This window comes from Heloderma suspectum, chromosome 3 (assembly GCF_057233095.1).
Source record: "Heloderma suspectum isolate Gila_16-S chromosome 3, 16-S_ref, whole genome shotgun sequence".
Taxonomy (NCBI): Eukaryota; Metazoa; Chordata; class Lepidosauria; order Squamata; family Helodermatidae; genus Heloderma; species Heloderma suspectum.
The window spans coordinates 249982203-249994469 of NC_139460.1; the positions used below are offsets into that span (position 1 = coordinate 249982203).

Below are 12267 nucleotides of genomic sequence, written 5' to 3' on the forward strand. Positions count from 1 at the left end.
AAAGAAAATATAAAAACATGTTTGTTTGTTTATTTATTTATTTATTTATTTACAGCATTTGTATACTGCTCCATATCTGAAACTACTTGACCAACTTCCTTCACCATCAAAAAACAAGAGTAAATTCAAAGTAAATTCAGATGATCTAATCTGACATGGTAATAATTTTGCGACATGGGATTTTATTGTTGTAAGCCTCGTTGGAAGGGCTCCCAAAAAGGCAGACTAGAAATATGTTAAATAAAGAAACGAAAAGTATTATAGAAGAACTACTGTCCTATCTATTTTATAGATAACTAATCTATCAAAAATACATGAAATGCATTTTCTTCACCACAAGAAGTTTGGCTGACTTTTCAAACCAAGCTAGAAAACCTATTAATATCGACCAAGTTGACTAGCAAGATCCTTCCATATTTCTTCTGAAATAAATCTCTGAAGTCAGTATTATCATTTGTAATCAAGTGGAAAGGTTGGTTGAAGAGGAAAAGGAAAGCATAAAGGCATTTTGTTTCTATTAGATTTCTGACATCTTGGAAGAAATACATATTTTTCATTGAAGAATACAGAACATTCACAAGCTCCTCCGCATCTTTCCCACTCCTTCCAGTGTTCAGACTGTGATCGCTATAGCTTACAGAGCCAAAACGGCACCACTTACACATAAGAGGGAGGTATCAGCAGGCTTGGGGAAGCAAAAACATCTCCAGGAAAAAGCACCGTAAGAGGAGGGAACTGAAAAATAGCCCAGTAACAACTGGGAAAGTTCAAAGGGCATGGAATTCTGATTGACCATTGGGGGAAAAACTGAGGGGAGGAAGAATGGAATGGACTGGCTAGAACACAGAGCAACAGCACTGCACACTGCCACATTTTGTTGCAGGTCGCAACATGTGACACCTCACTCCTATAATTAGACTGACTGGCAAATCTCCTTTTGCTTACTGAACTACCATACAGATATTTCTAGTTTCTTAAGTAATAAATGTTACACTGACAGGCCCATTCAACATTAAAAATGGGAACATATTTCCATGTTATGTGATAAGATATCTTGGCAACGCATGGAAAATACTTCTTAGCTGTCAGAATTGCTGGCTTTTACAGTCTCAAAAGAATTGTGTTGCTGGGTCAGACCAATCTCCTTTTACTCCAACATTCAGCTACAATAGTGGCCAGCTAGATGCTTCTGGGTAGCTTACAAGCAGTGAATGAACAGCCCCTCTTGTCCCATGGCTTGTCCCCAGCAGTTGGTAATCAGAGGCAATATAGACCCTGAATGCCATTGACCTATTATCCATCAATTTGACTAATAGTAAAAAAAAAAAAAAGCACCCAAAGTTAGTAGATGCCTCAGCTTGTGATAATAAATGTTGCACATTAGTAAGGCATTGTGTCAAGTAGTGCTTCCCTTCTTCCATCTAAACCTGCTGCTAATAAGTTTCATCTTATGGTTCTGAGTATTATATGTGAGAAACATATTTCACTCTCTTCACTCTCTCCATATCATTCATAATTTATTGGGCAGTATCCAATACTGCTGCTGTGCCTCCGCTTGTTCCGTTGTGCCTGTAGGACCAACCACTAGAGCAATACGAATTAGTACTTCCTAAGGAAACTCCCAAAATGAGCAGAAACATTCATTTCCAGAATGGGATAGGTCAGCAGAGCTCCCTTCTAAAAGCTCCCCTGATCAGCCCCATTTTGGACACAAGTGTTTCTGTTAATTTCCAATTGCATCAGGAACTGCTAGCTTCCCATTGTGGTAGGTCCTGCTAGCACACAGACAACATTGGATACTACCCTATAAATCCCTATCACCCCTTATATTATCCCTATTATATCACCCCTTAGTCTTATATTTTTAAAATTAAAAATCCCCAACTTTTTAGCCTTTCCTTGTAAAGACTATTTGTTATCCCTTCGCATAGTTGTCTTTTCTGTAGATCTTTAGCATCCTATAGCTCTTTAGCATTTGACAATTTTTTACTTTTAATTTCACCCATCTCTAAAATTTCATCCTACGTTTAAGAAATGGGCTCATTTTAATAATAAATACATGATATTCGGTTGGAATGCAATTGAGATTTTAAAAATAAGTATAATAATAAAATAACATAATGACTGAATAGCGAGGATATTAGAAACTGAATCCATCCTGGCGCAAAAATGAAAGACTAGTTCACACATAATGGCAGCTTCTATGAAATCACTTTAGAACCCTGCAGTAATATAGCTGGTCCATGTTCACAGGGTATCACTGTCTGTGTGAACTGATGCCTCCGTGTGGGCGGTGTACTTGGATTTGCTGCAATTTCCATAGTAGTAACAGCTCAGTAAACTTAACTCCCACATATTAACTACCTCTATAGTCACCAGTTCTAACAGCGCCTCTTCGTGAGCATGGACTAGCTGTGAGCCTAGTGGTGACCTGTCATCCTATGCAGGCGATCTTGGGAAGGGGGAACTACCATGTGTGAACTGATGGTGAATTTCATCAAAATTTAAGATGTTTATTAATACATTTATATCTTGCTTTTCAAATAAAAACTTCTAGTACCACAGAGATTGATGAGCAAGGAACTGGAAACTGAATCTGTCCTGGGCCTGATGCTGAAATTTTGAGGTAATTTTTAAAAATTAAATTTTTTGCAAAACAAAACAAAAAATGACTTCTTACCTAGCTTCAGGGAGTAGTACATCACATTTTATGATGTCAGTCAAGTATACAAAATTCTTATTTTGATCGATGGATGCTGTTTTAGATAATAAAACATGAACCCTAAATTTAGTACTTGAATTTTGAGAGGAAAGTCCTATCCGAACACCTTGTTTCTAATATTTGATCTTGCCTAAATTTGTGAAAAAGATGAGAAATGTGTGCAAAAGCCTCCAGTGCTTCATTAGCTGTTGTAAATGTCATTGTGTCTGTGATACGTATATACAAGATGGAAGAGATGCAGAGGGCCCATACAGTCTACCCCATATATAGTGCACCCCCTACACCCATTTGCTTTCTACATCCATAAGAAGGCTGTGGAAGGGGATAAACTGTCAAGGGCTCCTTGGAGGGCTCTCTCAGTCTAATCCAGTAGCCAAGTCCAGACACAGACAAAGGGATTCTTTTCAAAGCTTTATTCTTCTTTTATAACTTAATAACTCTACAGGTAGCAACTAGATCTGAGCAGCAGCATCCCTATGCCCTAAGTTGGAACAGTTGGTCCCTGTTTGAAAGGCAATTACTGGCAGACCCCTGAATAAGGACTAGGGAGAATCCCTCCCCTTTTCCCTTGGATCCTCTGGGCGCAACCGTTCTTTGAGCGCGAACCATTTGGCGCTGCTCTCTGTGTCTGCGCCGCGCATCCCCCCCAGTCTGCTATCTGTGCTGAGTCACTCCCTGGACTGCTTTCTAAACTAGGAATGTGGGTGGGAGGAATCTCCGTCAGCTGTTGGTCCTGGGAAAAAAGGAGCGCGCTCCTCTCCCGAAGGAGTGACTGCTCTTCCTCAGCATCAGAACTACTCTGGGATTCTATGGGCTCAGTGTCCACCCTGACATAAACTTCCAAGAATGCTGACTGGTTTGGACAGAAAAGTAAAATCCTTGTAGATGATGTGCTTGTGTGATCCAAAGCTATTGAATTCTCTACTGAAGTAAGGTTCCCCCTGAAGTTCAGGTGGAGACAGAACTTCAAGCTGCTGGGGATACATCAGCTTTCTTATCCTGACCTTTTTAGCTTGAGGAGAAAGGGATTTTCACTGTTCACATGCTGAGGACAAATGTAAAGGTCCTAAACATTTAAGATACCATACAAGCCATCTGTCAGTGACATAGTCACTAAAGCAGAGAAAACGTTTCTTGAACACTTTGGATGGCATTACACCCCATCCAAACAGTACTCCCTCGTGATCTCCCAAGAGAAAATTAGACTGCAGAGTACCAAGAATGGATTGGTCCTGTGGTCTGACAGCCTCATTCCAGTCCATTCCATATCTGGCAGCAAATATGGGTTATTAATTTGGTGATGACAGAGATGGACAGAGATACTGTCTCGGTTGTAAGGAAAATCACCTCAAAACAGTGTGTACAGGTACTGCTTAAAAGCAGGGAAAGAAATGGAAGGCCAAAGAAACTGGCTTAGGAGGAGGAGCAATTAGATAAGGATTTTGATACTATATGTTGATGATAGTTTTTTAAACATTTCATTTTCATAGGCCTTTAATAATTGAAATTGTTCATATGTTGCTTACTAATAAATTCATGAGCAAACTGCTTACATATTTGTGTGTGCACATGTGTGTGTATAATACACAAGCCAACATAAGACTGTAATTCAGAGAAGGACACGTGTTAAAAACATGTTAACACGTTTGTAAAAACATGTTAACCCAGTAAAGAAATAAGATAGTGTGATCCAACAGAGTTGATAAATATAATGTGTATCAGAGTCTGGGCAATACAGGAAAACTGACAGGGGTAATAGAATGACCAGGTGCAAATGAGGTCACAGATCTTGCACCTATTACATTTGTATAGAAGGAGAAATTTCAGAGCTGCAATTTCTCATGTAAAGTTGAGTAAGGTGGCCCCTTCTCTTAGATCATTCTTAAAGGGTTTCCTTTGCATCTGGTTGTTCTAAGAGCCAGAAAGCAGGCCCTTCTCAATGATGGCTCATTAAAGAAGCAAGAGGCCATCAAAGTCTTCTTCTTCTGACATTCCAGAAAGCTTGCAAGTTATTTTGGTTTAAGCATCCATTTAGTAGGCCTGATATGGCAGGGCTGCTGTACACATTTCCTCCACCCCTTATGATATGATTTTGGATTCTTGCTGCACTTTAGAGCCTAATCCTGCTAAGCAGCTTGGAATTATTTTTGATATAAACAGTGTGACAAAGTTTATAAATAAATATGATTTTTCCACATTTCTGCTCATGATAGGTATCGATGTAGTGAAGACACTCACATTCTGTTTGAAGTTTACCTTACATGAGCAGAGCCTTTCAGTGATTAGCTAATTGTGTTTGGGAAGCTTTATGGATTTTGCCAATTTATACCAGGTACAAAAATTTTAATCTTGGAAATACTTCCCAGTAATATATGACTTTCCCCTGACAGTATATACTACACTCATTTAATGCCTACAAGTCCTGAGTCCCAATTCAGCCACAGACATGGGCAAATAGTCACACATATCAATTGGTGGTTCCAGATGCAGGTCTGCTTCCCCTTCTCATCAAAAGGTCCATCCAGCCACTTCAACAGGGCTCAAATGAACACTGCATTGTGCAATGCTCATTCACAATGTATCTGTGCTGGCAACACTCCAGACAAAGTTGTTTATGCACATGGAAGGCTGCTTTCACGCACAGATCTCTCTTGCTAGATCAGGCATTGATCTCTGAAACCCAGCTACATTCAGAATCTCGCAAAGGGGATATTGTAGCAAATGAGAATACCACATGACTAGATTAAAAGAATAGCCAGCAGCCAGGTATTTGGTAAAGACACCATCAATTAAAAGCATTTTTAAATTGTGACCATGACAGACAATAGGACAATTAAGTAAGATATAAAACAGTAGAGGGTGGAATAATTTATTTAGCCCCACTTGAGAGCAAGACTTCCAACAAGTCTTTGCCAGTCCTTCTCTGAAGCTAGGGTAAGCCATTCTTCCACATTCCACTATACTCTCACACAGGTATGCAACAAGGCACTAATTTGGGGGGGGGGGAGAAGATGAGGGTTGGAATAGAGAGGGAGCGCTTTTTTCTTTTCTTTTTTTGAACTGCACAAAAGCTAGTGCCTGATGGGAGACACACTGTAAGAATTTTGTTCTCACAGAGCTCTACTGACACACCTCAGTTGGACAGGTGCCAATTGTATCCAATTGGGTTGGTGACAAAACCAAAACATCCGCTAGAATTACCGGATCGGTAGTGCTTGTCTTCCGTGTGTGGGCGTACTTCAGCAGATTACAGCAGTACTTGTCTACAAGCTCTACTACTGAAAAAAATTCCACCTACATAGCCACCTACATAGTTATCCCGTGCGGACCAGCCGGGGTAAAGCTGCATGTGGAGCTGTCGTTCTTTTCTGGCTAGTTCATAATATTTAGCCTGTTCTTCTCTGGATAACGCATGCCACTGAAGAGACAAAGAAAACAGATCCACAAGCACAACAGTATGTCACTAATATGGTGCATGCACAATATGTATTTACATTCAACCTTCAGAAAAATGCAGCCAATTAAAGTACATCAACTGATATAGGGGAGGCAAGTTATTTGTTATTAATAGCTCAGTTTTACCCAAGTTGGCTGAGATTCAGTTAATGTTATATTCATTAAGCCTTTCATTTCTGAAAATATGAAGGTGTAATAGCTCAAGCACTATTCCCCCTTAACCAACATGCATTTGAATGAGATATTTTTATTTATTTATTTATTTATTTATTAAATTTATTTATCGCCCATCTGGCTGGTCACCCAGCCACTCTGGGCGATGTACAACAATAAAAACAGTTTATACAATAAAATTCAACATTAAAAACATCACATTTTTAAAATTACCCTAGCCCGCCCCAAATGCCTGCCTGAACAACCATGTTTTTAATGCATGGCGGAAGCTCATTAAAGAGGAAGCATGGCGGAGTTCCCCAGGGAGGGAGTTCCACAGAGTGGGGGCCACCACAGAGAAGGCCCTCTCCCTTGTCCTCACAAGCCTAGCTGTCCTGGCTGATAGGACAGAGAAAAGGCCACCCGAGGCTGATCGTGTTGAGATATGCAGGAAACGTCCATAAAGTAGGTCATACTTCCCATTCACCTCTCTCTTCCACACTTATCATGATCTGTCACTCTGGTATACCTCCCACCCCACTCCCAAAACTCATGACACATACTGCAGTACATGTTTTTAATGCTTGCAAGGCAGACCTATTCATTAAATGTAAAACTTGTTGTTATTATTTTGCTGCTGGTGGTGAAATAAATTACTTTTGCTGTACAATGGTCTTAGGAATAAAGAGACCTAGCACTCTCACACCCTTCAGACTTGGGGTCCCTGCATCAGTAACAGCTTCTATAGTGGGGATGGGGAGCCTCTTTCAGCTTGAAGTCCAAATTCAATTCTGGAGAAGCTCTCGGGAGCCACATTGCAGTGGTGGGCAGGGCCAAAGGCAAAAGGGCCAAAATACAGAAACTACCAGCCTGTTTTAGCTTAAAGCCCATACTGCTGGCAATTAAACATTAAAAGAGGCATATTTTAGAATGGGAGAAAAAACAGCACAAAAGCCAGGAAACCACCAAATGATCTGTGGTGGGGGAAAGGGGCTGAGCCATCAGGGCCAAACTGATTCTAGACGAGCACACCGGGGGCTGTGTGCTAGGAGTGGGTGGGGCCAGCTGCACTATTGGCATGTGATCTCCCAAGAAGCATGTGTGTCCGTCCGTCCCCGCATTCACTCTCACTCACATCACATATACAAATACATACAAAGAGGCACAACAAATAACTATGGTATGGGGGTACCAGAGGTGAAAGCAGTTGAAAGGGTAATGATTACATCCAACGGGAGGTCAGGTGGAAAGGCAAAGAATCAAGGGAAAGCCAGTAGGTACATTTCAAAGGGAATGTACCTACTGGCACTAGGTAATGATGTATTATATGATTATGCCGCAGAAGTGCACATGCATATGGATGTAATCCTTATCCCCCCGTGTGTTGACTTGAAACACAAGGAAGTTTCAAAAGCACATCAGGCTACAGCAAGAGAGGCTGTGATTCAAAGAGAAAGCTTAGAAGTTCCACTGGGCAGCCAAGTGCCTTAATCATGGCTTGTGGATTGTGGCCTTTCATTTTAGATGTGTATCATACTCACGTCCCCTCCCACACATAAATTTACACATACATACCCTGGTTCATTACCTACCCTTCGACCAAGGATTTGATTGATGGCTGCACTCTCTTTCAATGTGCATTCTGCTACGACTTTTGCTCTCATTTCCTTCATATACAACATAAATGCATTAAGAGGTTTCTTTATGTGTGGCTTCTTTTTCTCCTCTTCTTTTTTGGAGTCCTGATGTTTTCTGGATGGTTGACAGGAATAGACAGAAGGGACTTGTACAACATGATCCATTCTAAATTCTACCCCCAGTCTCTCCCCTCACAATCAAAACCACACCAAGGGGAGCAAAGTAATGTTTTATTTATCTTACATTTGAGAGTCCTGAAACTGGGTATAAAGTGTACCATCATCCTAGTGGGCATGTACAAGACAGAGTTCCACTTGATGTATATCCAAGATATTATTAAAACCTGGATCGGGGCTTAGAGGGAGTCTGCGACCCTCCCAGTGCTGGACTACAACTTCCATAATCCCAGACCACTGGTTATTCTGGCTGGTGTTGATGGGAGTTGGAGTTCAACATCATCTGGAGGTGTATACAAAGCTGGTGGTTGCTAGTATGTTCGCAACATTACTTCACTTATGTCTTTATAGAGCATTTTTGGCATACAATGCTTTGCAACCCCCTTGTACAATTCATTTTCACAATGATCATATGATAGTTATATGGCACAACTCAGTGCTATTCTAAAATGACTTATTTCAGTTTCTCCTCTCTATGTGTTATATGCTGGTTTCTCATTCTGATAAAATCCAATCTCCTCATCTCAGCATCAGCAACATTGTCCTGAGCCAAGAGCAGAGAGGGAGCTACTTTCTTCCTGTCTTTTGTTACTGGGCAGAGTGGCAGCAGGATAAAACAGAAGACACCATTAAATCTGCCCCCTGCTTCTACCTCATAGCCCACTGGCCAGCTTTTAGCCAAAAAAAAAGCTGGCAGCAAGGCGACATTCAACTGCCCATCTAATGCTTTAAGGGTTTCTTTGTTTCCCCACTCAAAAAAATAGTAATTCCAGGGACACTAAAGGTTTGTTATATTTTTTGACAGGGGCTGGAGGGTGGGGAATTCAAGTATGCTCTTTCTCTGCATCTGTAATTTCCCCTAGAGATTATTTGGCTAATCTTTAAGCTCTGAGCCACCAAACAACCCAGCCATTTAATATATTAATATTATTAATATTTTTGCTCCTCTTGTGGTTTTGATTCAATATATTACACACTGAGCATATGAATCAAACCACTGTTCCTTCTAGCCCAGGACAGGGTACTTTACTGGCAGCATGTCCCCATATTCTCAGACAGAGAGGTCTTTCCCACCCTGCTACCCACTGGAGAAGCCAGGGATTGAACCTGAAGCTTTCTGCATACGAAGTAGGTGATCTTCTATGGAGCTGTAGTCCCTTCTCAAGGCTGAGGACAGCCTTGAAGGCTTGCTTTTTGATTTGATCTTGATTTTCTTGCCGAGAAGTAGGTGTTGAGGTCTCAAGCCATTTGGGCAGAGACCAATCAAGAGCGAGAGAGATCCCCTGATTTTGGAGTTGGAAGTAAAATGTATTTTGAGCTGGGCCTGGGTAAAAGCACACCGGATCATAAGAATGTAAGAAGAGCCTTAGTAGATCAGACCCGGGGTCTATGTTTCCAACAGTGTCCAGCCAGATACATCCAGGAAGCCTGCAAGCATGAAGACAATAGCCTCCTTGTGATGTATCTCCTGTTGTTTATTCCCAGCATGTGGCTCTCTGAATGGTGTGGTTCAGCAAAGCTAAGTGAGATGATTATGATGCCTCTGAAATGAGAAGTTTAGCACAGTATGTTGGGGCTGTACTTTGTGAAAATGTCTGAACTGTTGATTAACTGTAATTTTGATCAATACAGTTATGACTATTCAGTATGCAACATATGCACATGAATCATTATTTGGGTTCTTGTGGGCAATAGTTATGTGTAAGTCTCACTGGAACTGACAGACTCTACTCAGGATCACAGACACCGACTGTAGCCTGAATGATTGGGAACTGTTTGGCAAGGATACCTGAAGTTGTTTCAGAGGTTGTAAATACTTTGTTATAAGCAACCCATGAATACACCGATAAGGAATTCAAGAGTGTTTCAACTACACACTTCTGTTCACTATCCTGGCTCATTCAAAAACTACGCATGTTTGCCACAGACTCCACATATCTATACAGTCATGTGGTAGCAAACCTTTTCTTCTCTTCTTCCTTTTTTTTTGCAGGCACTCTCCAAATGAAGACTCTGATTTTCCAGGCTGGATGGGGTCTCTTTAAATGTATTTGACATCAAATCACCATGAACAATCAGAGGTAGATGTGAGTTAAGAGGCTATAATCACAGCATAGGTGCTTGTATAAGTAAGCCTAAAGCACCCATCACACAGGAAAAGGCCTGTAGCTCAGTGGTTGAGCAAATGCTTTGCATGTAGAAGGTTCTAGATTCAATCCCCAGTATCTCCCAACTGAGTTCAGAAAAAAAATCTGAAACCCTGGAGAACCATTGCCATTCAGTGTAAATATTGAGAAAGATGAACCAATGGTCTGTGTCTTGGTATAAAGGCAGCTTCCTGTGCTCCACACCTTCTACTGCAAAGGTGTAAAGGAAATATTCTTAAAATGCTAACCATATATTAAATCAAAGTTTGTTAAAAAAAAGAAAAGATTTTTATGTAAAAAAAAGAACTTACGAGCTGTGGAGTGAGCCAACATCATTCTGGGAGGATTCTTGTTTGACGGTTGGGGTGACTATGGCTGGATGAGGGATCCCAGTCGTATGTAAACTATGATGTGGAGGGACCATGTGTGGAGGGAACCTAGAGGAGAGAAAGCTGTGTAAATCGTCAGAATAATAATGAATGAATGGGGAGGGGTGTGTACACACATATAATACAAGGCATTTAATAAGCACACAAAATCTAGACAAGCATATGAAAACTAGCAGCGATAATTAGTGATAAATTAAACGTCATGATTCTTCTACTGTCATGAAAACTAATCACTCATTCATTATCACAGCTAACAGAAGACTTTAGGATTTTGAACAACTTATAAAAAATAACAATTTGTTTATTTACTTTATTATTAATATTTATATACCAGCTTATTTGCTAAATCAAGGTGGTATACAACAATTAAAAACAATACAACGCATGAACCTGGAAAGACAATGAAATTTCAGCACATCTACTGTGCTTTACATTCTACCAGAATGTAAAGCACAGGTTCCAATCACAGCAAACTATGGGGAACCAACCTTTGGAGATCTGAACTGCTAAGTAGGTTGAAGATTAAGGGGTGGATGTTTTGTTGATGTGTATTAGCAATGAAACAATAATGGCACCACAATTTTCTTCAGTTTATTAATTTTTTTTTAATGTAGCATGAGGAAATTTGTAGCTTTAACCCCTGGCTATAATACTTATTCTTTAACTCCTGCCCTATAATACTTCATCAGGCTACCAAAAATCAAACTTGAAATTCATTTGGGGCATTAGGTTTAAAAGCAGCCTTAGGATCTGGGAGAGGGGAAAGCTCTTAAATAAGCATCATGCAGAGAAGGGATATGTTCTATAGCATGCAGAAGCAGAAGCATACCCATGCCTTTCAAGTGTATTTCACTGTGAGTCACATTATGCTCAACAAATGCTAAAAGGTACGAGTAAGCAGGACTTTGTAAAGTAAAGGGGAAAGCAAGGAATCTTTGAAAAGAAAAAAGGTGGTATATTTCATGCAATGGGGGACATATGAGACATGTGATGGACATAGCACTCAATTCTGCAGCCTAATACTGCCATATCATATGTATGTGCCCATACCCATCTTTTACTAAGCAAGATGTAAACACACTTTCTAATGGTAAAATAATCCAGATTAGAATTATAGCTGACTAGGTTAAACTGCATTGGGAGGGCTTCTGCTCTGAAAGGCAGTCTAGAAATGTTTTAAATAAATTTCCTTCAATTCTAATGAAGACCCTACTCTAGAAGGTGTGTGTGTGTGTGTGTGTGTGTACAGATGAATGGATAGCTGTATAAACAAATGGCTGTATAAATAGATATGTGTCACTTATGTCATTTCTCTCATGCTTGGGCCTCATATGGAAGACCAAGTATGAGAAATGGACCAACTAAGGTAGCACCAGCCTAAGGTAACAAAGCAATTACTGGACCTGTCTCACTCAAACAGCAATGTTCTATCTCCCTGGCAATGGGAGAATGGGGAAGAAGCACAGCGAACAAGGGGGAAGGGCTGCAGTGGTAGATCTCTTTCTTCACCTCACTCTACTCATAAAATTCCACAGGTCTCTCTCATAAAAGCCAGTTTCTGGATTCCATCTCTTTATGATACTTTT

At 40.4% G+C, this 12267-nt stretch overlaps 1 protein-coding gene across 16 annotated transcripts in view; it reads right to left on the reverse strand.

Annotated features, from left to right (window-relative positions):
* The window catches only part of TCF7L2 (transcription factor 7 like 2), a 256898-nt gene that overhangs the window by 13745 nt on the left and 230886 nt on the right, over positions 1-12267 (reverse strand). For 6 of the 16 annotated variants that reach the window (XM_084846184.1, XM_084846187.1, XM_084846191.1 and 3 more), the window contains 3 exons: positions 10604-10744; positions 7924-8083; positions 6021-6140 (listed from right to left, as the gene is read on the reverse strand). In XM_084846184.1, the coding sequence (XP_084702310.1) occupies positions 6021-6140; positions 7924-8083; positions 10604-10744 (421 nt within the window). The remainder of the gene's footprint in view (positions 1-6020; positions 6141-7923; positions 8084-10603; positions 10745-12267) is intronic. The other 10 variants (XM_084846190.1, XM_084846188.1, XM_084846185.1 and 7 more) reach the window with 3 other exon arrangements.